A 24,738-nucleotide genomic window follows, 5' to 3' on the forward strand; every position below is an offset into this window, starting at 1 on the left:
TTGCAGCTCTGGATGACACCAGCCAAGGGAGAATGAGAATCCCATCATGACGCCTTCTTGTTTCTCTTTGCAGCCACAATGTGTTAGTCCCGTTACCCTGGAATCAAACATCATCAAGGCAGAAACACAGGCTTGCCAAGGGTTCCCCAGGATCCCAGGATAGTAGCCCTGGAGGCCAGAAAAAGAAGCAACCACAGCCCCAATCCCTCACTCCTCTTACATGCCATGCTGCATACAGTACGAGGACCTGTAGGCATTGCTTCCTTTTCCTTATCACCCATACCAAAGAAACCCCATGCAAGATGATGATTCGGCAGCGGCTTGAAGAATAACAATCAATGCCTGCTAGTTTTTCCCCCAGCCACTAAACTCCTCCTTCGCCCTGCCTCTAACACCAACACGCGTTACCTTGTTATTCCCCTCTACCACTAAAAACAAGCCCCCAGGCCAGCACTTCGATGAGAAGCTAGCTGGGCTTACACACTATTCCTGTCTGATGACGCCTCTAAACATGGGAATCAAGCCAGGGCAGGGCAGGGCAGCTCAGGTATTCGGGACGGAGCCTTCAGCCTTGGGATCCCAATACTCTGGGGCAAAAAAAAGCAAAAGGCCGGGTTCCCAAGCCAGGATGGATCAAATGTCTGTGACATCTTTGCGGGAGGATGACGCTCCCTGCATCGTTTTCTTCTGTATGTCTGCGTCAAAAGTCCATCCCCTTGCTTTCTGGCTAACTGTGCTCGCCCTGCCGCCGACGTACATCTTAGACAGAGAGAGAAAGAAAAGCACCCGATCGTTGGGCAATCTTTCTTGCTGCCCCCGAATCAAGTTTCCAGACAAGTTTCGTCTCGGCCATCAAATCAGAATCAACCAGTCCTGCATATCCATATTGATAGCCCAAATCCCCTTTGAATCTCCAGTTAGATGCCGTCTCGGCCCACCAAAAAGCCAATCTCCAAAAGCCCATGACCGCATCCGCCCGCCATTCCGAGCATCATACAGCACTATCATGGAGCTTCACATCACTAACACGTATTTTTCGCGCTCAATGAACGAACCCAACCCTTGGCAGAGCTGCCCAAATCGCCCCAATCATCGTCTGCCGCCTCACACCCAAAATCTCGCCCTTTCGCCAATCCCATTTGTCAGGCCCGGGATAACTAACAAACAAACAAGAGGAGGACCAACTGGCCCCTCTCATCTCATGCATGTGCTCGCTCAGAGGCGCTAGGCACAGTCTTCGCCACACCTTTTTCTTCCTCATTCTCATGCCACTCTCCTCTCTGTCTATCCCTTTAGCTTGTTATGGGCAAAGCTTCCCAATCTCCGTCTACTCTGCCTCGCTTCCTGCAAGCCCGTCTTGCTCCAATCCCATTCGTTTCCCGCATCGACGCTACCTGATGCTAGGACGAAACAAGATGTCGTTGGATTGCTCGTCTGCAGCTTCTCCAACCCCTGCCTTTGCAGCAAGAATACCACCTCACCACACCACCTCATCAAGCATCAAGCAGCTTTTCTCCAAGTCTATGCCCGAACGAAACAGGCGCTCCCGTCTAAGCCAGTAGAAGCTCTTCTCCTTACACAGTCGAGACCCTCTCTTCTTTTCTATGATCCATCCAACACTGCCCGGATATCAACAAGCTGCTTGGCTCCATATCTCCACACGCATCGACGCCTATCCAAGCCATTGGCTCCTCGCTCACATCATCATCATCATCTGCAATCTCCTCGAATGGTAGCCCATCTTCATCCTTCCCTTCCCATCCCCCTCTCTCAAGCCGCTCTGCCCACTGCTCCTCGACTAATCCCGCCTCGTCCAAGTGCCATTTTTCATCACCAATCCATGTTCGAACTTCGGCTCCTCCCACCCCACAGCGTCACATCGAGCCAGGAAGAACCGAGAAAGCCAATTTCTGCCTTTCCTACCTAACCTTGGGCTAGCTAGACACACTTCGACTTTCTCCTCTTTTTGCCCTTCTTCCCTACTGTATTGCTTCAGACACACACGTCTTGCTAGTGGCAATGGCCCCCATCCACTAACTGTCACGTTCTCCAAACAAAGCACCTAGAATCCCGTCAGCCTCCACATCCAAATGGATTACGCTAGTATTCGTCTATCGTAGCTTCAACTTGTCCTTGGCGTCATCCACATCTTCCATCTCTTCCAAACGGGACTGAGATAGAATGAGAAAGAATAGACTGGCGCCACGCCAAAGTCCACGATTAGAATCAAACACACGGTCCCCTCTTTCTTCTTCGCTCCGTTCCCCACTACTTCCATCTCCATCTCCATGAGCACACACGCACACAGTCCCCAGCCAGCCGTAGGACTACCGATAGACCAAGACTAGACTTGAGGTTGACTAATGCTGCGTGGTTTGCTCCTCTCACCCCCTTGCCTTGCCTTTTTACTCCAAAAATGGCGCGTTCTTTCTATGGCCTTGTATCTTGTCAATCTGTGACTGGGTCCCGGAACCTGCGGCCACTAGCTCAGGGGATGAACTGGCTCGCTGGCGTTGGCACCACATGTTACTCCATTCAAAGAGTCACGGTAGTGTTTGGGTCAGGTAGGTAGTGAGTGACATTGGCTGCCCATCGTTCGCTTTCATCGTCGATGCTCAGCGTCATCCAAGATGCCACCCATGGCTAGTATCTTGTTCCCGTTTCAGGTAGTTAGTCTCCCAAACCATTGCCGTCTGAGTGCATACATACGAGTATACGGAGCAGTATTAGGCTGTAGGATAGTCGAAGTAGATTGAAGGGGGGTCATGAGAGGTACTCACTTCGAATGTGAACATCGCCCATGTAGAACCCAAGAATGGAGTCAAATCACAAAGAGTTGGAAATGTCTGATAAAACGTATATTTGGTTTTGAAGGCAGTGGCTAGAAAGCCGGCCTTCTTCTCTTCTTAGTTAAAACGTGTTGCGGCAGCAATTTTTAGCAGGTCCGCGAGGGCCATTGAGGCCCATAATCTTCTATCTTTGTGTGATCTCTCACAAACAGAACACCAAAATCAGGAGCCGAGTCTTACAAGTTCTCCCATCCCAAAAAAAGTCTTTCCCAAGTCCACCGTAAAACAAAAAAGAAAAAGTAAAAAAGACAACCGGAATTCTTCCTTTGCCGTCCCAGTAGCGAATGAATGCGTAGTAGTAGATCCAGCTTCAAAGCGAGCCTTCTCATAATCAGTGTGTTTTTTTCGTCAAGCGTCGTTTCCTTCTCATTTCCATCAAAAAAATTCGCAAATAACTCCCCGTCTTTCATTCTTCCCAAACAAATCAAAAAGCCACTGCATTGTATGCGGTCTTCTCTCCATACAAATTTCTTTGCGCCGGTACTGATGCCTCTGATACGAAGGACACGCTTCCCAAACTCCTCATCCTATAGATTAAAAAAAGAGAACAAAAAACTCCCCGCTATAAAGGAAAAATCCAGTGCGGCAAAGGCGAATCGTAAAAAGAAAAAAAAAAATGGGTGGATAGATACAAGTTGTGAATCGAATATTAGGCTTTTGACACTCCAAAATGAAGTGTCCAATTTTGTCGCTGTAATAATTGTCAAGACGCCTTTTTTTCCCGTTTTGTTCCGGATGCGTATAGCATTAAAAAAAGATGTAAGCTCGGCTCTTTGGCTTCAAGCCTTGGTTCTGTGAGGCCGGTGTAAAGGTAGCGGTAACATTATGTTCAATGAAGCCAAAGATAAAAAGAAAAGTTTTTGAAATGACGAGGCCAACAAGTATTACAATGTTGAATTGCCCTCGCCAGAGTGTTGTTGGTCTTTAGTAGCAGCCAGGAAGGGATGATAAGAAAGACACCTGTTGGTGAAAAGGCACAGGGTGCTGCATCATTGGCACCTGCTGAACGTATTTGACCACTTCCCACAGAGGGAAGAAGGATTTGGGTTGGCAAGCAGGCTGCACAGGAATGGGTGCCTGAATAGGAACCGGGACTTGCTGGCAGGGCAGATGTTGTATGGGCGCTGCCACCACAGGAACGGGAACAATGGGAGCATGCAGAACAGGCACGGGTACAGGGCCAGTGTACTGCTGTGGGACGAACTCGTGGCCGTGATACACGGGCTGCTGCTGCTGCTCACCAAACTCCTCTGGCTCGTAGGTTTGGGGAATGTACTCCCGAGGCAAGTCCTGCTGGTCTGCCATGAAGTCTTCATCCTCATCATCGTTGTCAAAGTCGTCAATGGTCGACACACTCGAGATGAGAGAGCCTTCATTGGACGAAGTCGAAACAGGCGAGAGGGGCGAGTCGCAGTCATAGTCGTCGACTATGGCGTCCTCGTTGGAAACGTATTGGTCTTGGGTAGTGGTGGGTGTGGGCAGAGTCATGGTGGGCACTGCTGGCACGGTGAACTGGGAACAAGCAAGGATCCTGTTACGCAGCTCAGAGAGAGTCACCCGGTGCTCGGGGTTGGGGTTGAAGATGCGGCCCAAAATGTCATTGAGCTCATCAGTCAATGGAAGGATGGTCTTAAGAAAGTCCTGGGAGCGAACATATGCGCGATAGGTGGAGTCTTGAAAGGAAGCCTGCTTCCATGGGTTGCGTCCGCAAGTCAAGTTAACTAGGATGACTCCCAGACTCCAGACATCATTGGGGGCACACATGTAGTAGGGCTTTCTCGCGGAAGGGTCCAAGCACTCTGCCAAGTTGATTTCCGTTAGCCAATTGCATCTTGTTGTCGTGTTTATGAGGTGGTTGTTTATATTTACCTGGGCTCATGTAAAAGGTTGAGCCGCATCCGTAGTCCTCGGAGCGGTCCTCACTGGTAGCAAGTCCAAAGTCGGCCAGCTTGACGGTCTCTCCATTGTCGGTGACGAGAATGTTCTCAGGCTTGAGGTCCCGGTGGTAGATGCCCAAGTTGTGGCAGTGCTCAACGGCATCCAGGATCTGAAGGAACACCTTCTTAGAGAGTTCATCCTTACCAACGTACTGGCCGCGCTCAGTGATATTCAAGAAGAGGTCACCCTCAGGGCAGTACTCTAGAATAACATAGATGCAGTCAGGGTCATCGACAATCTTCAACATGGACACCACGTTAGGGTGCGCCGATGCGTGGTAGTGCAGGCGAATCTCTCGCTGCTGGTAGGCAATCTGGCGGCGTTCCAGTGGTGTTCCGTCGGCATTGTACTTGCTCAGGCACTTTACAGCATACCGAGCTCCAGTGTTGATATCCAAGGCAGTGTAGACGACGCCATATGCGCCGGTACCAAGGATATCTGTCAGCTGGAGCTTACCCTCGAGAAGACGTCCTAAACGCTGCTCTGGGGCAAGGGGCACACATCTGGGCTGGAAAGTGCGTGTTGCAAAGGGCTGTTGGACGTTGCACTTGGGGTTGTCGTACGCGGGAGAGGCCGGGGGAGTGGGATATCCATACGGGGCATGGTGCTGCATGTTAAGCGACTTGGTAGGGGGCTCTCCAAAAGGTTCGGTGGTCCTCAAGGGTTAAGGTCAAGTACCAGATCCGAAGATGGGAGGTGCAAGAGGATTAGATTAACAAAAAAGAATTAAAGGAAAAAGAAAGAAAAGGATCCTTTGGACGGAGTGAGTTGATTGGGTTTGTTTTCCTTTGGAAGTTGTCGACGGGAGTGGAGGTCCCGTATAAATCACAGGCCGAAGTTCCAATGGGATACCAGAAGCAGCCGCATACAGCAAAGGAAAAAGTTCTCGAACGGCCGAACGAACGGGTCAAGAACGGCGTTGAATTGTCAACGGCTTCGGGGTGTCGAGGGTACCGGACTAATAATGTATAATAGTATGAGAGGTGTGAGACGGGTCCTGGAGTCCTGGAATCCAGAAAGAAAACTTGAATTGAGGTGAGAGAGGAAGATGAGCGTTGAAGGAATGTCGTGAACGTGGTGATGCGTGTAATTGACCCTCGGCCGAGAGTGGGCAACAAGAGGTAGATATCAAACCGGACCTTGGCCACGGCGTGGATCTGTGACTAGACCTTAGAGAGCGAGGCGGGCGAGTGTTCAGACCCCAGAACAAAACGTACCCGTTTCTCTCGTCTCGGGGCCCTGCGAATTGCGCGGAGCATCCACACCCAAGAGACCCACCTGTGGAAAGCTCATCAGACCCTGGTCCTGTTGGAAGAGATGAATGGCATGGGCGTTGTCTTAGGCGGCCAGGGGGGGGCTAATGTGCCAGCTATTCTTAACCAGCGCTGCAAGGTTTGTCGACAGCCTTAGGTGGGCACCAGACTAACGAGGCAGGGATCATAGCGCGACGCTGAGCAATATACGAGAGCGAGCATACTCTGACACACCAAATGAAGCGGTTCGCTGTGACTTGTGTGTCATCCGCTTGCTCGCCCTCCCTCACACAACACACCCCCTTCTGCTCGGCTTGCACTAGCGACCCTTGGTCCCACACACAACGTCAACATGGTGGCCAAAGGAAAACAGCTAGGCGATTCCAGCCCCCCCGATCCAGTCGGCTTCGACGGTGTCACAGTCAAAAGGTTGAACCGCCATAATGGGGCGAGGACGTCGGATCTGCGGCGGGCCACAGCAGGTCAACACCCTTCTCATCAACCAGGCCGTGCCACTTGCACAGCTCGACTTGACTGGCTGGCGTGCTTTCCCACCACCCACCCGCTTCACTGCCTGGCAAAAGCGTCATGGTCGGCTGCGTGACTGGCATGACATTTCCGTTCTGTGAGTGAGTGTGAGAAAGTCAATAGGGAAAGGCTTGACTCGCCCGTCTGGCCATGCTCTCTTGGGCCAACTGAGTGTGACTACACTTACAGTACGGTACAACGTACTGGAATGGGACGGATGAATCTTGTCAGGCCACTGAGCCCGTGGCGGAGGCGAATAACGAAAATGAAAGAGACGGGAGGTGACCTAGTACCGGTGTACTCCGCTGCTCGCTGCTAGCAGCTGATTTCTGTTGAGTAGTCGATACCTACGAAAGCGCCGGGTCCTCGTCTTGCTCCCACTTCAGGCTGCTGGAGCAATGGCAGCCCGTCAATGCGCTCGCTCACTGGCCGAGCCCCGTTTACTTGGCTTCTCCATTTTGTTTGGTGTCTGTCTATACCCGTACGTACGAGTACGCACAACAACACGCTGACCCTCACTCCAGGGCGTTCTGGTGGGTAACAGGCAGCAAGCCAGACCGAAATGCATGAAGCAATGCTGCCTGCCCGCCTGCCTGCCTATCGCTTTGACTGTGATCAATAGTCATTCTGACACAGAGGCTACTACCTGTACCTCGCGTAGCCCAGTTCACCGTCCACCTCACTTGGAGCGGGGGATGGCTGCTTGTGTAGATCAATGACTGCAAGCGTCCATTCGAGTTGACAGCAAGCGTCGTAAGAGATTGGGCCAGCATCAGTTCAGTGGGTAGGAAAGCTGCAATGCAGCACTCTCTGCCACCTGCAACCAAAACAGTAACATGGCAGCATGGACAGGAAGAACAAGGAGGGAAAAAAAGGTGGACGAGCCGTGGGTGCGTAGTATTCAGTTGACACTGTGCCATCTCCGCTGTACAATGCATCTGTGCATTGCATTCCCCATCGATGGTGATATTGATGGCCACCGCAAACCAATAGCAGAGCCAGCCTTGAGGAGTAATGCAGGAGATGGATGGTGATGGCTGCTGCTACGTGACTGGTCGAGTGGTATGCGGACCCAAGTCTACACCCTGGCACGGCGCTGCAGTGCTCTGCCAGCACAGTATGAATCGCCACGTCGGGAGTGCTTGTTTGTGTTGTGTGCAGACGCTGCCGGTCAGACAGTAGGATTCAGGAGTGTGAGGTTTCCGGATCAACCTGTGCCAGCGTTTGTCTGGCCAAATGAGAGCGGGAAACACAGCAAGAGTCGGCCAATGGCAATTCTGAGGAATGCAATGCAGCTGCTAATAATACTTAGGCGCCATGTGGTCGACAACTCGGCCGGCGTTGGCATCACGATGTCCCTCTGCGCTGGCGGTCTAGTGGACGTGGACGCCGTTGGATGAAGGCAAGCCCAGCCAAAGGAGGATAAGCATCGACACTGTCCTTTGGGTTGGAAGCGAGCGAGCGTGGCCAGAATCCGCTGGAGTGTGCATTGCACTGTACTCCGTAACAACGAACGAGCCTGAGCCGTAGAAGTGTCGCCACCGTCTTGCTGTCTACTGTCCTGTCCTCGTCCCTCTCGCTCGGTCCTGTGCCGTGCTGAACTAAACACCCCAGCAGCAGAAGAGCCAGCGGCAACCGAGCCCGTGTGAGCACGGAGTAAACGTGGCCAATATCGCCCACAGCAGAGATGAGCCAACTGCTCAGCCGATGAAGGGACCACAGGGCGCTGGCCAAAAGCGGAGGCTTGCATCCGCCTGTGGCGTTGTCGTCTGATTGGGACGTGATGCCAGGCACTTTGAAGACGCAGGAAGCAGACCAATCACCCGCCACAGTCACAGCAGGTCCCCCACCCGACGCTGGCTTGTCTGGCTTGGATCAATTATGCAATGTTTGGCCCCAGCCTTGTTTTCCGTTGGAGCAATCTCAAGTCGACAAGGGCAGACAGAGGTCGGTCCCCACCCTCTAGGCCAAACAGTGAGGCTGTTCTCTGTTCTCCGGGGCCCGTTGCGGTTGCATTTGCTCGTGCTGCGTCCATGATATGTATGGGGTTGAAGAAGGAGGCGTCCAATGGAAGGGCACTGAGAAGCAGAAGTGGGATATTGCGCAGTCAACCTGATGCACTTGGCAGCCGCCGTTGGTACCGGCCTGCAGATTGACTGATTTTCACGACGCTTTTCGAGCAGCATTGCGGCAGAGATGGAGGGCTGGTGGCTTGTCTGCTTGTGCATCAGTGTGAGGCCAAGAGGGTCCAATGGCCCTGATGATTCGATTTGTTTCGATTGTGTTGGAGCAGAAGAGCAAGGGGGTGTGACTTGCTGCTTGTTGCTGTTGTTGTGGCTGTTGCTGTTTTTGTTGATGTTGTTTATTATTCGGGGGCTGCATCATCATCTCTGCCCGTTGCATCTGTCCATCCATCCATCATTTCGCCCATCATCCACCCATCCATCCATCTTCACGGCAAGGCCTCGAAACATCCCCGGCGCTTGCTTTTCCCTCTCGGTGGCCTCTTGTCTCGGAGATGAACGGCCGCGTGATGCCCCCAAACACACAATTCACTGGTGTTGCTGTAGTTAGTCATTCGATCCTCGCAGGTCTTTGTCCACGTCGTGACTCGATAGAGTTTGTCTAGATCTTGATAGAACCCTGGGCGAAGGACGGGCCGTCCAGGCGCTGTCATTGGCCCGCTAACGACGCAAGGGATACGAGGTACTTGTACACGTGCCTGGCCACGTACACAGTCTGCGGCCGTTGATTCTCCGCTTGCAAGTCCAGACTACTACACATACGAATACGGTCCGTGCGACAAATCCGCTATCCGCACGTATCATATGTACCCAGTACGGGGCGGCACAAACAGGCGGTCTGCTGTTTTGTTCTGCATCTCTGAATCAACCCGTCTCAGTCCCCTTTTTTTCTTCCTTCTGCGACATTCACCATTCGCCCTGCCTCTCGACCGGGGTTCTTTTTCTCTCTAGTTTCTCTCTACGCCATGTCACAGCGGATGGCCCGCTTCTAGCCGGCTTCGGAATAGCATCCCTGGGAACGCAAGACCTGGATCTGGCCTCTGGAGCCGGGCCTGTCCTTGTTGCGTGGCCTGTGCTTGCTTTTGACTCGGCGTGAATGCGAATCCTTTCACTGCTGGGATCCGCCGATCTCATCCTGCCGTGCCACCGGCCATGGACCATGACCATGACACTCTCTGCTAAGTGCAAGTTGGCAGTAGAGTGAGTGTGTCTACTTGCATGGACGACAGAGCACGGGCTCTCGGCTTTGCTGCGGATCCCTGGCAACTGGCCAGCGAACACGGGCCTTTGGCCTTACCTTGCATTGCGATCCGCACGGCGATCCATCACTGTGGACGGACTGATAACCGATGGCTTCATGGTTTTTTCGATCGAGCTTCTTCGTCCGGCTCGGAGTGCAGCAAGCATGTCCAATATGATATGCAGGGCTGCTCGTTTGTGGCCATTTCTGCTGTCTTGAAGAGAGAGTGAAACAGGCAGGCGCTTAACATGACAAACTCCAGCGGCTTTGTGCCACTCTACTCTACTCATTACGTGTCAATTGTACCAAGTGGCCATTTTGTCTGGACTCATCTCATACCAGACTCATGCCAAACTTGGAGCCATGTTTCGCTCTGCCGCCGACACATACCCTATACCTCTTGACCTCCACCCAGGTAATTTGCCATTGACTGCCACTACCTGCTCACATGTTCCATCCCTCCAGGCCCCAACTTGGTCCAGTTTCCATTTACAAGGTGCTGGAACCAACTAGTACGGAGTCTACACAGCTGCTAGCAGTGTTACGAGCCCATGTGTGCACTTTCAATAGATTGCCTACCAGCCCTTTCGCCTAGGTCCACGGAGCATATTCCGCTTAGGATGGTTCCGACATGACATTGGCCCTGGCTCGAATCCATCAGTGTGACATCAAGATTGGTTTTTTCTCGTGGCCTGAGGCCAAATCTACCAAGAGGCACAGTTCCTATCCTGCCCCCTGCCTGGTCCCGATATCAGAGAAAGGGGGAAAACACGCTATTCCAGCAGCTTCTGATGCCTCTTACAACCGCGCGCACTAGAGCCAAACAAGGCGTTGGATGATTGGATCTGGTAAAACCGGGAGCAACACAAGGCAAGTGGAAAAAGCGGCTTCGGGATCCAATGAGGTGCCGCCCACTATCTCTCAAGTGGTGGCTTTGCAGTATCGTGGCAAAACGGCCCTCAGCTGAGCAACGCCGTCTGCGTACCATCCTAGGGCCAAGTTTCGGGAGAGATGACGGCGGCTGGAGGTTCGCGAACCAACTTTCTAACCGGCCTTTGTCAGCAGGGCTACCAAGTCGTAGATCGACTGATGATTGTCTCGCCATTCATCATATATCCCATCAGGGTAGTTTACTTGAGGCGAAACAGCAAGCATGGATCTTCAAACAGATTGATCGATCGCGGTGGATGATGAAAGCAACAGTACAGTCTGCATATCAAGTGATCCACATACCTGATACAATACCTGTTTTTTCTTTCTTTCAGTCTTTCTCTTTCCTTCTCAATCGACTGCAAGAGATCGATAGACACCGATGGCGGATGAGCCGATGCGGAGTCTGGAGTCCGCCTTGTCTAACTGGGCAGACTAACCACCATTACACAGACATGCAGCTCTCCAGCCGCCAACAATGTCTCGCTCATCAAACCGGTTGCTAAACTCGTACGTGTAGAGTTTGACCACTGCTAGTCTTCTGCCTGCAGCAACCCTGCATACTGCCATCACACTACAGTACATGTGCACAGGGTCATGCCCTCGAACCAAATTTTCGTTTGCCTCCCTGCCGCTCCCAAGAAAAAGTGAGACAACCACATGGCGGTACCGCATAAACAGGGCTACAAGCAGGCATCCACAACTACAACATGTTGTTTTTAGGAACGTCTGATGGCCAATAAAGCCAAGGATCAATATTGAGCAGCCCAACACTGCTACTCAACCTGCCACCGGCGCCTGGAGAAACGCCAGGAGGCAAAAAGGCGATGCGGACGAGGAGGCTCATGCATAGCTAGTCCCTGCGGCTGCCTGCAAGTCATCCAGGCCAGGCCCAGGGCACGCCACTCATCTCGGCATCTCGCCGGGGCCACAGTCTCACTGAGCAGCACGAGCAAGCGCTCTGCTCTGGATTTAGACTGCTTACGGGTGCGTACGAGCCTCTGTGACGGCGTCACCTTTTTCTTCATGAGCCGCACCGGTAATGCCGCCTTTTGCAACTCCATTGCGGCCGCTAGGTGCAGGATGGAAATCACAGTTTCCACTAGCTGCCTTAGTGCATCCGCCCTGTCGATAGCTCAGCTGTCCATTGTTTCGAGTGGGCATGACCCAGTCAAATTTTCCTTCTTTCTTTTGCTGCCGAGATTTTCTTTTTCCGGCTGTGGATTTGTCCCTGCTCACTTGACATGGCTTTGCCGCGTTCTGCGCTCCTCTCTCCCTGGTTCCAGACTGTTGCCCGTCTCGGAATACAGCGAGACACGGACGACGGAGATCGGGAATGTGGGGCCGGAGAATCCGATGTTCACACGGATTGAATCTCTGGAATGTGTTTGCTACGTTTTTATCGGGCCGGGCGATGTCTGAGCACGTAAAGGGAGATGTTGACGTGTAAGCAAAAGAAGGGGAGCGGAAATAACTTTACTTCTTGGCTAGTGGGCGTAGGCGTGGGCTTGGGCTTGGATGATCCAACAACATATGACGTCCTACTAGATTGCGTCTAGACTACGTTCGCAGTTTTCGGGTCTGAACTCTTTGTCATGGATGGGTTAGAGCTGAAAGGGGACGCCGTTAGCAATCAATTAATAAGATCATCCGTTCTGAAGCGCTACATTGGTTTGAGTTTCGGTAATGCCAAACAAGCTGCTGACATGGAAGCTGATAACATGTTCGAGAATCCAAATGACGCCGTTCAGCAGGACAATGACCTACCCTGGAATAGTACGCTTCAAATCGACTACGGAGATACTATTCGTAAAGAGGCACTCATAGTTCATAAAACTGCTTTCCTTAGTAGCTATGATGATTCTTGGCGTCCGAGGAACAGACAGAGCTGAGGGTTCGCCGATAGCTAGAGCTTCGAGATGGCGCACGCCGGCAACGAAAAGCCTCAGCCTTCCAGGGCTATGTGAGAGAAGAGCTCTCTCGGGATAATCAAGAGGTGGCCAGAGCTCCCCTCGCTTAACCCCAATTCTGCTCGTTAATTGCTGGATAGCAATCTGGAGATACCGACTTGCCCAGACTGGTGGCAGTTTACTTCCCAGGTCCGGGTTAAAGTCCAACGCCACTGAAGTAAAAGCAACAAGACGGCTCCGGCGGGGTAGATGGTAGATCGCGATTAACATGGAGAATTACTCAGTGTAGATAATCCAATGCTTTGTTTTCTCCAAGAGCCTAGTTCCTGATTAGAGGCGTCATACGTTTTGGAGCTGTGGTCCTGAGTGGGAAGCTAATTGTTGACTGGTGGCAACTCAACGGCTGTCGGTTAATGGCTGACTACTACCAAGACTCTAACATGACATAACGGTTCCTCTTTCTTACTGATCGCCCCCCTTTGTGCCAAGTCAGCCATTATCCATTGGGGCTTCCCTTGGCAGGGAAAGAAAGGCCGAGTGGCCTGAACTCTGTTATGCTTTGAAGATTATGGGATCAGCGACGGGCTGGGGAAGAGTTCGCTCACGTATTACCCCGGCGGGACGACCTAAGGTCCTTATTACGAAGCGATAACTGCTCCGTAGTATGTGATAAAACCTCATTTATTTGGTGATACGTGAATAAAACAGTTTACAATGGCCCATGACGAAATCCCGCTTATGAGTTTACTTCATGAAATGTGGTCTGGTTGAATCTGGAGAGAGCATATTAGCGCATTGATGACGATGAAACCACATCCAGAGGCTACTCTATTCATCGCGTTAGGGAAGCTCAAGACCGGCAAGTCCTGACATGCTTCTGCCGAGCAAATTCATATACCTCCATTGGCCATGCCTTGGAATTCTCCAATGAGAATAAAGCATAAGTGGTGTAGTGTTGTGATATCGGACTAATGTTGCATTATACGGCATAATTAACAAGAAGCGTTGAACGATTCATGGCCTAATTCTCTAACGCCATATGAAACCACATCTCAGGAGATCCCACGGGGAAATTTGTGATTAATGATAGGGCACTCCGTACAGAGCCGGTCAGTGAGTGGCTGTCGATGCTACTTTAGCATTCGTTAATAGTTTGGTATAGTAGCAATAGCCTGCTTATCCGCTCCATTATCGAGTCCCGGCGTCAGAGCCGATTTGACAGAAGGACTTTTTCTTTATTGTCAGTATAGTGACGTTTTTAAGCATTCACTACTTGAAATGGCATGACTTCAGCTGTTCAGATCATCTGAGGTGTGGGAGAAAAGGGTGCCCGAGGCTTGGTTAAAGGCCTGTCTAGAGGCATCTCCGCATCACAGACTGAAGTCATTCAAGAACCTGCAAGACGAATTGCCGTAGTCACACGGTCTACTCGTAGGCAAATCCAATAGTACGCTGGCGATTGACGCCTACACCAGAAACCTGTTTTGACAGTGAGGTGATATGCACGTTGTAAAGGAGGAGGTCCTCCGCGCGAGAGAAAATTTTCTTTCCCACGGGGATCCCGCATTAATTAATTGGAACCCCCTACTTCATTCATGTGAAAGGCATGGCTAAACAAGATAGTTGATGCGGCCGGATCCGGGAATGCGTTGTTGCACTGACTTCTTAATCCTAGTAGGGGAGATCGCATGATAAGTGAGGTGATCTGGCGCAGCAGCCCTTACAGGGCCCGGTAGTCACCGATCCCGCTTGGATCGCATGATATGGTGTTAAGCCTTGCGAAGAAGGTATCAGATCTCGAGAACTAGGCTCGCTCCGAAGCAGAAATTGTCCGAAGGGGAAGTCATACGACGCGGGGGGCCCCGGCTTGTTCACGTGTAAGCAAAATTTCTCAACGTGCCAAAGCCGTAGCATTCCGACGATGATATATCGTTTGGGAAAAAAAAAGTCAATAGTATTGATCATATGAGAGGTGAATCGGTATTCTTGCCAACCGGATGCTATGTGATATATCGTCGGAATTGCTAACCGGGGGATACCGGCTATCGAGCCGGGTTCGAAAGTAACAATCGGTCTATATGGATGTCATTCACGGATACCCTGTGACTGTTGCATATTCCAAAGCCTTGGTGCATTAGAGTCAACATGTTTGACAAGGATATGTGTGAAAAATCCACTCCATGACGGGGAAAGACGTATCTTCATTCTCCTCTGTGTACAATGTTATGTACAAGTGAGTAGGACCTGAACAATAGTACGGGAGTACTATGCCAATTGTATGATATGCAGGCTTATGATGTAAAGGTATATGAAAATTTGTTGTTCTGTAATTATTCTTGACGGCTTTGAGAGTTATATCACGTACTTGTAAAGGAAGCTCATGGTTTATGTGAATTGTGATTATTTCTCTCTTCTTGAGGTACATCCTGTCCAGTATATGAACGTGCAGGCCATGATTCTACTAAATGATAATTTATGGTAAACGAATTCTATGTGGAAGGTATGCCAATGAAAGAGCCAGATCTCTAAAGGTGCAGCCGATAATAAACCCTACAACCATTGAGAAGTACCTGGGCCAGTTTTCACCCAATATCTTATAGATTTATACAGTTAATCTATTTTTCTTTACTGGCCTATTGCTGCAATAACACGCAAATCTATTGGTAATATGCTATCGGCAGAACATCAACTTATAACGAAGACAAGGAACTGAGTCAGTTGCCATAACTCGCCGACTATCACTCATACCGTCTCGTTTTGTCCATTAGATATCTGCGAATGTGAAAATCACGAAAGGTATATGCAAAAAGAGGCCATAATATGAAGTATATGCGATGCCAAACAAAATTTGACGTAATTTGAGCCCACCTACCTCTCATCACTCAATATATACACAAGTATTCTATCAACTCTATACCAGGCTCTTGACAAAGAAACAACAATCATGCTTGTGTCCGCTCGACGACTTTGCATAATCAGGGCAAATCCCCCATTCCGTCCACCCAGTCCTTAGGTAAAACTGCCTTGCCGGAGTCTCCTTCGACGTGTCCAGCAGCAACAACTCCAATCCAAACTCTTTCGCAACTTTTTCAATCTCGTCCATCATCCGCCGCCCCAGACCGTGCCGTCGAAAATCGGGATGTACCATTAACTTCCTGATCTCGCCCTTGTAAGAGTGCGTTTCCTTGGGCATCCTTGCGAGCTGTACGGTAGCAACGACCTTGTCGCTGCCGGGAGCCGTCGCTATTAACAACGTCGTTGTTGCGCTAGGCCCAATGACTGAAGGTAGGAGTTCGAGCCAGTAGCTGATGGCCGTGTGGTCTGTCAAAGGCGCCAGGAAGCCGAGCGACGAAGTGTCTGGCTCATCGTTGATGCAGTGCTGGAGGAGCTCTCGTAGCGATGTGAGGTGTTTTTCCACAACTGTGGCGTCTGTCACGGGGGACAAGACGAATGCAGGGTCTTTGTTGCTGCCCATTTTTGGTGCTTGAGAAGGACCTAAAGATGTCTTTATGCTGATGCTGTCGGGATTTACCAAAGGCACCGTACGAGGCTATCGACGATGCTTGTGTAAATGAACTCACTGCGGCTGCACCACTTTTGTTATGGAAACATCGGCCCGGGTTTTGACTCATTTACCGGCGGCCTTATATATCACGTATAGAGCACATGTATGTATCTCATTTTAAACATCGAGTCATCACGGACAAATTCATCTCCACGTTTGATAAGATAGATGTCAATGTCTTATATTATTAAATTGACATTATCAAAATCACAAAAAAGCAAAAGAAGAAAAAGACTCCACGCCCTTCGATAAGAGACCCGGCTGCCGACGGTTATTCGGGGCCCCGAAAAATCGGTCGGACCAAGTGGAGCGGCTGGTCCCTAGACGGCATCAAAAGCCGACTTGATGCGGGGATTGTTGATTGTTATCGGCGGCTGTTTATTTGCTAATTGAACATGTATTGGCTTGTTCAGCGGGATTCACAGTGGAAATGTTTGGCTGATGGAGCTGTAGAATATGGCAGTTTCCTGGTGGTACAATTACACGGCTGTATTGGTGATATATTGTCGGCAGTACGATGGGGAAAGCAACTGCAGACATCACCGCACTGCGTCTCTAAACTAAACAATTGCTGTTTGATCAAGCAAAGTGCCGCTGTCATGGGTCTGTTTATATTCACAGCCTTCCCGACAAAGAATCCTGCTTTGAAACCCGTTAGGTCTACAAACCGCTGAGGCTGTCTCATATTCGCATTGTAGCGCGGCACAGACACTGGTGCCGAGTGGTAGCCTGCCTAATACGGCCCTTCAATAGCCCTCCTGAGATGCTTTATTCGCTGAATCAACGTAATGGGGATCTGAACCTGTCGATCACCGTTCCGGGGCACATGGCTTACTTGAACGTAAAATTAGATACGGTGTATGCCACTTACAAACTCTTCCATAGATTCAGATTCGACATGAGTCATCACGGAATCTATCGAGCATGATCTCTGCGAGTGAAATCTCTTGTAAAACAATTTGACATCACCGCTTTGATTCAGATGTATTCATACAGTGACAGAATTCTCAGCGACAATGGCAAACCTGACAATCCAATGGCAAAAACTGGCTCTCACAATCATAGACGGCAGCGCTCCCTGTATTTGCCATCTTCCCGACAGCCAATTTCCCCAGTATCTCAAAGTAATCACTCATTGTGAAACAGTGTCTCATCCCCATTTCGGCTCTGAAAAGAAAAGAAAATCCCACAAAACTACATTCAAAAACCGAAAACCTAGTTCGTTCGTGATGGTCAACAGTATCAAGCTTCCTACTACACCGCCGTGAAAGCCCAAACATGGGATCAAGTCTCGACACACCGCTCATGAAACGACACCGCAAGCAAACATGAGAAGAAAATAGCAGTTACAAAGAGCACATCAAAACTATAAAGCTCCCTTGAAATCCCACGACAGCTTCTCTTTTCTCCTCATCAAGTTCTCTCGCACACCAGCACATAAACGACCATCACTCTTTAACTTCTCTTTCAAAGACATTCACTTCTAAACATTTTCACTTCCAAATACTCTCATTCCAAACATTTTCACAATGGTTTCTTTCATTGCCACCACTCTCACTGCTCTCTGCCTGGCCCTCGCCAGCTCTGCGGCTCCCACTGAGGCAGAAGCCCGCGCAGCTTCTGCCCACAGTGGCTCCGTCACCTGGTATAACACCGGCCTCGGCGCCTGCGGCCAAACTAACAACGACAACGAGCTCGTTTGCGCCGTCTCGCACATTCTCTACGACAGCCAGCATCCATGTGGTCGCAAGATCAAGGTTAGCTACCAGGGCAAATCCGCAGTCCTTACTGTTGTCGACCGCTGTGAGGGATGCGCTGAGAACGACCTTGATCTCTCGCCTGCTGCTTTCCGCGCTGCAATTGGTCCGCTCGATATTGGCCGTACTACTGCCACTTGGGACTGGGCTTAGATTGGCTTGGCCATTGCGATGCACATTGGGTTCTTTGGCGAAATGGTTTGATAGATGGAGAGGATTGATGATAGGGGAAGGGAACAAGGAGTCATGATCATGGCGTTATGAAAGATGGATGGATGAGATAGATTAGCATGACTCGAGCGAATTGACACGAACCTAACTTTATTTATTCCATACCACCCCATTCGTTGCTTCTCTTTGCCTTGGGTGCTTGTATCCCTTTCTATTGCTTCTTTTTAACAAAACGACAGCAATATCCTCCTTTCTAACAAACAATAACAATATCCTCCCGCGTGATCCCGAGACTCCATTGAGGCTACTTTAAACAAACATCATTACATCCAATCGCATTCTTCTAAGAAGAAATTGAGCAAACTGTCGTCCAACGTCTGACGCTTCGGCCCGTCAAACCCCACCTACAAACCCCTGAGCCGGACAAACCCGGGGCCAATGGAATGCCATGACACAGAGAGCGGCAGTAATAGAGCAAATACTAAGCTTTTGGCGATAGGATCAATACTATTGCTATACCAAGAAACGCACAACAGTAGAGGATCCTACCTTGCCCAATCATTCAGTTATACTGCAGATGAGTCGACACAATGGCGTTCTTGGCGATAACGCAATTGGATTATACGTGTTCTTGATCCTGCGTATTAATTGACATATGCTCATGGAACCTGGAATGCAATAATGACTGGAAGACATGTCTATATTGGTGCTTATTTCTTCGAAACACTCCTGGCACCGCAATACAGCAGTATCTTCGTCAGCCTATCAATGCATGTACAGTGTCACAACTCATTAAGAACCTGTAGACCACCAAACCTGACGGATGCAAGCGGGCGAGCTGAAGAGGCCCTCTACTTGAATCACCAGAACTCTCCTGACTACCCGTGTTGGCTGATATAGAGAGCTAGGATACTCATTCGCCTCAGATCCCTATTCTACGTATCGCTTTGGACTCCAATATACCTCATCACACTCCCATACCCAAATCCCAAGCCTAACTGATAACCTCAGAATGTCTCTCACGCGATGCTCAAAAAAAAAGTACACCCTCGCCATACATGGCAAGTTCAGCCAAGACATCACCAGCTTGAAACCCCAACGTCATCCACTAGGCAACCACCACGATGATACCAAACGCAACAGCACTGTAGGAATCAGATCATGTCACCTACGTAGTGTTCACATTGATTTACCACACCCATAATCTAGTTCAAAGTAGAAAGCAAGAAAAAGAGTACCGGCCAGCTCCCCCCGATGTTCCCACACAGTTCCGGCACTAAAACCCCATGATCAGCGCTGCTCCATGACATCAACCACATAAACTCCCCTGAACAGAATCCATGACGATGAATTATCTCATACTTACACTTTCTTCAATACACTGCACTGGAAATGCACCTTGTACCATCATCTAACCGACTGCAAATCCCAAATCACAATGGCTGCACGATCACCATCCCGCACACCACTTGTTGTATACAGCTATCGTCCCCTCACGCATGCAAACTTCCTACGGCTACTCCCCATCAACACCAAAAGATCTTCTACATCTCACAAGTATTGAAATTCACCTTTCACTCCCTCCCACAACATCGCCTCATCCCGTCCACCCCCTTCCATCCCATCTCCATCTCGATCTCCATCACACACTCCCCCCTACGACAAGCAAACATCCCAAGCCCTGCTTTTCATCCCAAAACCTCATCCCATTAATCCCTCACCACGACACAAACACAAACATTACCTTCGTGAAACACCAAAAAAGACCTATCGGAAAAAAATGATCCTCGTCCCTAAACACCTTCAGCTTCCCCCCCATCTCAAAACAATATAGTGCTCAGCCGCTTGTCCCGTCACACAAAAAACAACCATTTGCTTAAAACACATTACTGTTACCCAAGCAAGACATTTACCGAAAGGAATCAACGAAAAAGAAAAAGACGCTCTCTATACCTTGTCCTCCCGGAAAGCGGCGAGCTCGGCAACATGTCATTTCTCACATGAGGCGTGTCACACAAAGAAAGCCCGTTTCATACCGCTCTGCAAGCTTACCGTCGTACAAACAATCTCATCCTTCGACATTCCTCATTCTGCGCCATCACATGCATCTCCTCGTGGTACAGATTGATACAGAATAGTTTAACATGTACTACATTATGGTATTCTATGGAGCAATCGTAAATACATTGGCGGAATCCATACATGGCCGCCACGTGTAAGCAAGAGATGTATCGTATATGTCTACCAATCTTGGTAACATGGCATGATTGAGCAGCTCGTATATCCACGAGGTTTATGTAAAAATGAATCAGAAAAAGCGGGCGCCATCCTCGAGGATAAAGCATCATGGGCTTCATATCGGTCAAAGATGAGAAGCCTATCCGGTATCCACATGAATCCTCGACCTTTTGTACACCGAAAGCAATGGTATCCTAAGTGATGAAATCGCACATAATAGACACAGGCAGCCTAGTTACGACTGGATGTCAGCGACAAAAGGTTCATGCTTTGAAGAAGCCCCGAGGTAAATAAACGTACAGTTCAAAAGTAGGCAAAGCACTATGAGCAACCATAAAAAGGAGCAATAACCTAGGCAATAGACTATGGAACAGTCGTATGCCTCATACCTTCACTCAACCTCTACACCCGTTGGCCCTACCGCCGCGGTGCTCCAGAGCGAGTAACGAAGAAGGGGTGCTTGAGGGCGTCCGCTGGCTTGAGCCTCTTGTCAGGATTCAGGGCCAGACAATGATCCAACAGGTCGATGAAGTGGTTAAGCTCTCTGCTTTCTGCGTCATTCATACCACTAGAGGCAGCAAGGAGTCGAGTGCGTAGATCTCGTGTCGGCTTAACAATGTTGATTGTTCGTAGTGCCGTCTTGCCGAGTACCTTGTCGCGCTCAACACTGACAAACTGTCCCTGGTCGTCGAAATGGGCAGCAGATAGCTGACCTCGTTTATAGAGTTTTGGCGTGATTCGACCACGAATCTCCATGATAGTTTTGAGCATCTGGTTATTGCTGTCTCCGGTGAAGAGAATCTTGCCCGTGTAGAGTTCGTACAAGGTGCAGCCTATAGACCACATATCTACGCCGTAGTCATATGGCATGCCTAGAATGATCTCGGGAGCTCTGTAAAAGCGGCTCACAAGGTAGGGAGTGATTTCCGTATGGGCGGTTGCAGCATCAGAACGGTCGATTGCCGTTCCCAAATCGCATATCTTGAGTATACTTCGAGTCTCATTGACCTACAGTGTTGCCCCAAATTAGTCATGAATCGCTAGAAAAGAAAGAGAATATAGAAGGGCCCCGCTTACCAAGATATTGTCAGGCTTCAAATCAGCGTGGATGATGCTACATTTGCGCATGTGAGCCAGCGCGACAAAGCACTGGTACGCATATGCTTTTGTCGCCTTCAAGTTGATGCCTACGTTGTTGCCGAATTTACGCAAGACTTCGCGCAAATTCATGCTCAGATTCTCAAACGCCATGCAAAGATGGCCTCGATGGTCAAAGGATCGTTCAAACTTGACAATGTGCCGTTTGTTTTCGGGATCAGCGTCGTTGAGCTTCTGAAGAATGGCGATTTCCGTATAGCCTCCCTTGCGAAGGGCATCGTTGTTTCGCATCATCTTGATGGCGACAGGCTGCTTGGTAGTGATGTCAACGGCGCGTGCGACTCCTGAGAACATACCCCTGCCAAGCGTAGCCTGGACCTGATAACGACCGTTGAGAACTTCACCAATACGGATCTTGTAATAACCGTCCTTGTCATCGCCTTCGAGAATGCCTCCCTTATCGACTGCTTCCGCCGCATCTGTTGCTTCGTCGGGTGCTACCGTTTCAGTGACCTGGGCCTTGCTTGCGTACTTTTCCTCATCGAAATCTTCTGCAAACATGTCAAAGTCGTCATCCTCGTCTCCTTCGCCTATAGGTGGCTTCGGTGGCGGCGCACTCGGCGCTTCAATGGCAGGGTTCTGCTCAATCGCCGCCGCAGGCTCAGGCTCGCCGTGGATGACGACTTGACCATGACGCAATTCATCTCTACGTCCATCTTCCATCATGTCGACGGTAGGGTCGTAATCAGCAGCAGAGGGGCCGTCTTCGTCGTTGGCTTTGGCTGCCGCGTGTGAGTTTACGAGATCTTTGCCATCAAAGAGATCCATTGCTCCAGGAGACGGCACGTCGTGTGACAGAGGCGATCCGGGTGAGGCAAAGTCTATCAGATTAGTCGTTGTCGATAAGTGACGTTTGGTTAGAGACTTACTTGAACGAGGAGACTGGGGCGGTTTGCTATCTGACCGCTGAGACATTTGCGGCGTGTCGGATTGAAAAGAGGCAGGCGATAATGCTTGAGCTTTGGAAGTGGCAGCTCCGACAGCGTGAAGGAGGAGAGGCGTTGCGGAGCTGGATTTTGCCATGAGCTCCTCGCGCCTCTTGCGGCGGCGTTCGATCTCCGCTTCCTCGTCAAATTCTTGAGGCTCTTCGTAGTCATCCAGCATCGGAACATCCCTGCTCTTGATGTTAGCATATATATCGTGGTGGTATTTCTTAGAGGGAAAGCATTCTACCCACTTCGAAGTAGCTGCACCAGCAGAATCACCGTTTTCAGTAGTATCCTTGTCAGATTTAGCATGACCTTTCAGTGCCTGGTTTGAATCTCCTACGGAGGCTTTCCTAGCTGCATGATTGTTGCCTCGAGCGCCGACGTCGGCGTCATCGTACCGCAATTCGCGTGAGTCGTGCCGGTCAGAGTAGCCTTCTCGGACGAATCGATCACCAGCTCGTTTGTCTCCCCGGCGGTATTGGCGAGGGGAAGGGCTTCGAGGGCGAGGCGACGGACGTTCAGAATATCGGTCTCGGCCGCGGTGGTATCGATCCCGGTCGCGACTCCGATCGCGCTCTCGGTCCCTACGACTGCGCCAGTCGTAGCCTTGGTTCGAATTGCGTGCCGCAGGGCGGTCGAGATCGTCATATGCGACGCGCGATCTCTTGGGGCCATCCCTCCTATAGTCGTCGTATGCGCCGCGATCATGGCGAGGATCTTGATCTCGGGCTCTGGCAGGAGGGAACTGATCCCTGTCATCGCGCGACCGCTTGTATCCTCGCGGTGGCGAGCGGCTTCGTCGTGACGAGTTGCTGTGTCTGGAAGTCGTATCGAAGTCGGGCGAGGAATGTCTATTCCGCTGTCTATCCTGACGGTCAACACCGTTTCTCTCTGCGTGCGACAGTGAAGTTGCCTTCAAATCTCCAGCTCTCTGCTCAACAATTTCACCCTCATCGGAGCTTGACGTCATCTTGAAGCCCTTTATTTATTTATTCTGCCACCGGACCTCTAATGGGGCTCCCTTTCAGTGTCGACAGAAGAAGTGTCAGTAATGGACCAAGGCAACGGGTGTGTGTGGCAGGCAAAGAGTCCAACCAGGTCAACGTTTTGACTCGTCCCAAGTGCAGGCAAGCAGCACGATAGCTTCGAGGAGGAAGGCGGGGGATTGTTTTGGGGGAGTTGAACAATGATGGAAGCTTGCAATTGAAGAGAAAAAGTCACTGGAATGACGATGTGAAAAAGAAAATCACGGAGCGTCAGCCAGTCGATGGTGAAATGTCGAGTGACGGCGATGATCTCGAGATGATGGCAAATGGGTTTCAGATTCAGATTCGCTGCAGACCGGATTTTGGAGGGTCTGGTCGTGTTCAGCCTAGCGCGGGTTGACTAAGCAACATGCAGGCCGACCCTGAACAAAGAATCAGCCTTGGAGGCCTTTTCTGCCAGCCACCACCGACTTTGTCCAAGTAAACTCTCTCTTTGTCTTGCGTTGCTCTTACACTCAACACTGCACTTTACACTACATTTCTCTCTACAGCAAATTCATCATGGGTGGTTCCAACCGAGAAGGTGATTTTCTCTCATCCTGCCATCTGCGGCCCCCGCCAAACTGAACTGCCCCTCTATGAATGTCGAGACTGACGGTTGAAATTTCTAGGCGGCAAGGCCAAGCCCTTGAAGGCCCCGAAGAAGCAGAACAAGGATCTCGACGAGGATGACTTGGCTTACCTCGAGAAGAAGAAGGCCGGTACGACTCTCCCGATGTCCGACCAACCGCTGTAAGAGCGAAGCGACAACGACTGACTGACTTATTGCAGATGAGAAGGCGCGCAAGGAGATGGCGGCCAAGGCTGGTGGCAAGGGACCTCTGAACACCGGTACCCAGGGCATCAAGAAGAGCGGCAAGAAATAAACGATACAAGACGAAGCGATGCGTTATTGAGAACATGATTTGGGACTGCTAGCTCTAACAGGCGATGTTGCGGATACCCACAACAGGTGGTTTACCGTGGCGATGTCTGTTGGATCAGGCTGAAAGGCAGCATCTGCGCTTTGGGACAAGGTCTGTAGACTGTGCGGCGAATATCACTAGGCGTTAGGAAATACACATTTTGTTCTTATCTCAATTTGCTGGTGCTCGATGTCTACGGTGGCAGATGAGATGCAGGCAAGGCAGACTGCACTTATACCTGACACATGAAGTGCTGCTGACTCGCTCTATGGAAGCGATGCTATGGATTTGAATGAT

General features: G+C 50.3%; 9 protein-coding genes across 9 annotated transcripts; 6 read left to right on the top strand and 3 right to left on the bottom strand.

Annotated features, from left to right (window-relative positions):
* The first annotated feature begins 305 nt into the window (after positions 1-305).
* On the top strand, positions 306-1,479 carry V8C40DRAFT_120959 (uncharacterized protein). Its single transcript, XM_083210935.1, has one exon. It carries the CDS (start codon positions 497-499, stop codon positions 1,226-1,228), a length of 732 nt encoding a protein of 243 aa, XP_083068289.1. The 5' UTR covers positions 306-496; the 3' UTR covers positions 1,229-1,479.
* Positions 1,480-3,122: 1,643 nt separating this feature from the next.
* V8C40DRAFT_256979 (uncharacterized protein) lies at positions 3,123-3,392 on the top strand (the record flags this gene model as incomplete). The annotated part of the gene is made up of 1 exon (XM_083218389.1): positions 3,123-3,392. A coding segment is annotated over exon 1 (245 nt), but the record flags the coding sequence as incomplete, so codon positions are not given.
* A 318-nt stretch (positions 3,393-3,710) lies between these two features.
* V8C40DRAFT_120933 (kinase-like domain-containing protein) lies at positions 3,711-5,572 on the bottom strand. The gene is made up of 2 exons (XM_083210934.1): positions 4,719-5,572; positions 3,711-4,648 (listed from the first exon to the last, which is right to left on the bottom strand). Exons 1-2 carry the CDS (start codon positions 5,398-5,400, stop codon positions 3,774-3,776), a joined length of 1,557 nt encoding a protein of 518 aa, XP_083068291.1. The 5' UTR covers positions 5,401-5,572; the 3' UTR covers positions 3,711-3,773.
* Positions 5,573-6,483: 911 nt separating this feature from the next.
* Positions 6,484-7,968, top strand: V8C40DRAFT_270471 (uncharacterized protein; the record flags this gene model as incomplete). Its single annotated transcript, XM_083220190.1, has 2 exons — positions 6,484-6,665; positions 7,881-7,968. 2 exons carry the CDS (start codon positions 6,484-6,486, stop codon positions 7,966-7,968), a joined length of 270 nt encoding a protein of 89 aa, XP_083068292.1.
* Positions 7,969-8,703: 735 nt separating this feature from the next.
* On the top strand, positions 8,704-9,348 carry V8C40DRAFT_121010 (uncharacterized protein). The gene is made up of 2 exons (XM_083210936.1): positions 8,704-9,137; positions 9,187-9,348. The coding sequence occupies exons 1-2, from the start codon at positions 8,765-8,767 to the stop codon at positions 9,195-9,197; spliced, it is 384 nt and encodes a 127-aa protein (XP_083068293.1). The 5' UTR covers positions 8,704-8,764; the 3' UTR covers positions 9,198-9,348.
* Positions 9,349-15,405: 6,057 nt separating this feature from the next.
* Positions 15,406-16,435, bottom strand: V8C40DRAFT_257000 (GNAT family N-acetyltransferase). Its single transcript, XM_083218390.1, has one exon. The coding sequence runs from the start codon at positions 16,145-16,147 to the stop codon at positions 15,584-15,586; it is 564 nt and encodes a 187-aa protein (XP_083068294.1). The 5' UTR covers positions 16,148-16,435; the 3' UTR covers positions 15,406-15,583.
* Positions 16,436-17,766: 1,331 nt separating this feature from the next.
* V8C40DRAFT_270473 (RlpA-like double-psi beta-barrel domain-containing protein) lies at positions 17,767-18,147 on the top strand (the record flags this gene model as incomplete). Its single annotated transcript, XM_083220191.1, has 1 exon — positions 17,767-18,147. The coding sequence occupies one exon, from the start codon at positions 17,767-17,769 to the stop codon at positions 18,145-18,147; it is 381 nt and encodes a 126-aa protein (XP_083068295.1).
* A 2,558-nt stretch (positions 18,148-20,705) lies between these two features.
* Positions 20,706-23,612, bottom strand: V8C40DRAFT_121166 (kinase-like domain-containing protein). Its single transcript, XM_083210937.1, has 4 exons — positions 22,739-23,612; positions 22,431-22,675; positions 21,481-22,382; positions 20,706-21,411 (listed from the first exon to the last, which is right to left on the bottom strand). The coding sequence occupies exons 1-4, from the start codon at positions 23,458-23,460 to the stop codon at positions 20,821-20,823; spliced, it is 2,460 nt and encodes an 819-aa protein (XP_083068296.1). The 5' UTR covers positions 23,461-23,612; the 3' UTR covers positions 20,706-20,820.
* A 331-nt stretch (positions 23,613-23,943) lies between these two features.
* V8C40DRAFT_257006 (translation machinery associated TMA7) lies at positions 23,944-24,727 on the top strand. Its single transcript, XM_083218391.1, has 3 exons — positions 23,944-24,059; positions 24,148-24,237; positions 24,308-24,727. The coding sequence occupies exons 1-3, from the start codon at positions 24,038-24,040 to the stop codon at positions 24,400-24,402; spliced, it is 207 nt and encodes a 68-aa protein (XP_083068297.1). The 5' UTR covers positions 23,944-24,037; the 3' UTR covers positions 24,403-24,727.
* Positions 24,728-24,738: the final 11 nt, after the last annotated feature.

Source organism: Trichoderma camerunense (assembly GCF_050948025.1).
Source record: "Trichoderma camerunense strain CBS 138272 chromosome Unknown V8C40scaffold_23, whole genome shotgun sequence".
Lineage (NCBI taxonomy): Eukaryota > Fungi > Ascomycota > Sordariomycetes > Hypocreales > Hypocreaceae > Trichoderma > Trichoderma camerunense.

Bases quoted from the DNA above. Each gene is read 5' to 3' on its own strand.
- V8C40DRAFT_120959 (XM_083210935.1), top strand. From the start codon at position 497: ATGACGCCTCTAAACATGGGAATCAAGCCAGGGCAGGGCAGGGCAGCT.
- V8C40DRAFT_120933 (XM_083210934.1), bottom strand. From the start codon at position 5,400: ATGCAGCACCATGCCCCGTATGGATATCCCACTCCCCCGGCCTCTCCC. The intron at 4,649-4,718 runs GTAAATATAAAC...TCAACTTGGCAG, and splicing joins AACCTTTTACATGAGCCCAG to AGTGCTTGGACCCTTCCGCG.
- V8C40DRAFT_121010 (XM_083210936.1), top strand. From the start codon at position 8,765: ATGGAGGGCTGGTGGCTTGTCTGCTTGTGCATCAGTGTGAGGCCAAGA.
- V8C40DRAFT_257000 (XM_083218390.1), bottom strand. From the start codon at position 16,147: ATGGGCAGCAACAAAGACCCTGCATTCGTCTTGTCCCCCGTGACAGAC.
- V8C40DRAFT_121166 (XM_083210937.1), bottom strand. From the start codon at position 23,460: ATGACGTCAAGCTCCGATGAGGGTGAAATTGTTGAGCAGAGAGCTGGA. The intron at 22,383-22,430 runs GTAAGTCTCTAA...CTAATCTGATAG, and splicing joins GCCCCAGTCTCCTCGTTCAA to ACTTTGCCTCACCCGGATCG. The intron at 21,412-21,480 runs GTAAGCGGGGCC...GCAACACTGTAG, and splicing joins TGAAGCCTGACAATATCTTG to GTCAATGAGACTCGAAGTAT.
- V8C40DRAFT_257006 (XM_083218391.1), top strand. From the start codon at position 24,038: ATGGGTGGTTCCAACCGAGAAG. The intron at 24,060-24,147 runs GTGATTTTCTCT...TGAAATTTCTAG, and splicing joins GGGTGGTTCCAACCGAGAAG to GCGGCAAGGCCAAGCCCTTG. The intron at 24,238-24,307 runs GTACGACTCTCC...GACTTATTGCAG, and splicing joins CCTCGAGAAGAAGAAGGCCG to ATGAGAAGGCGCGCAAGGAG.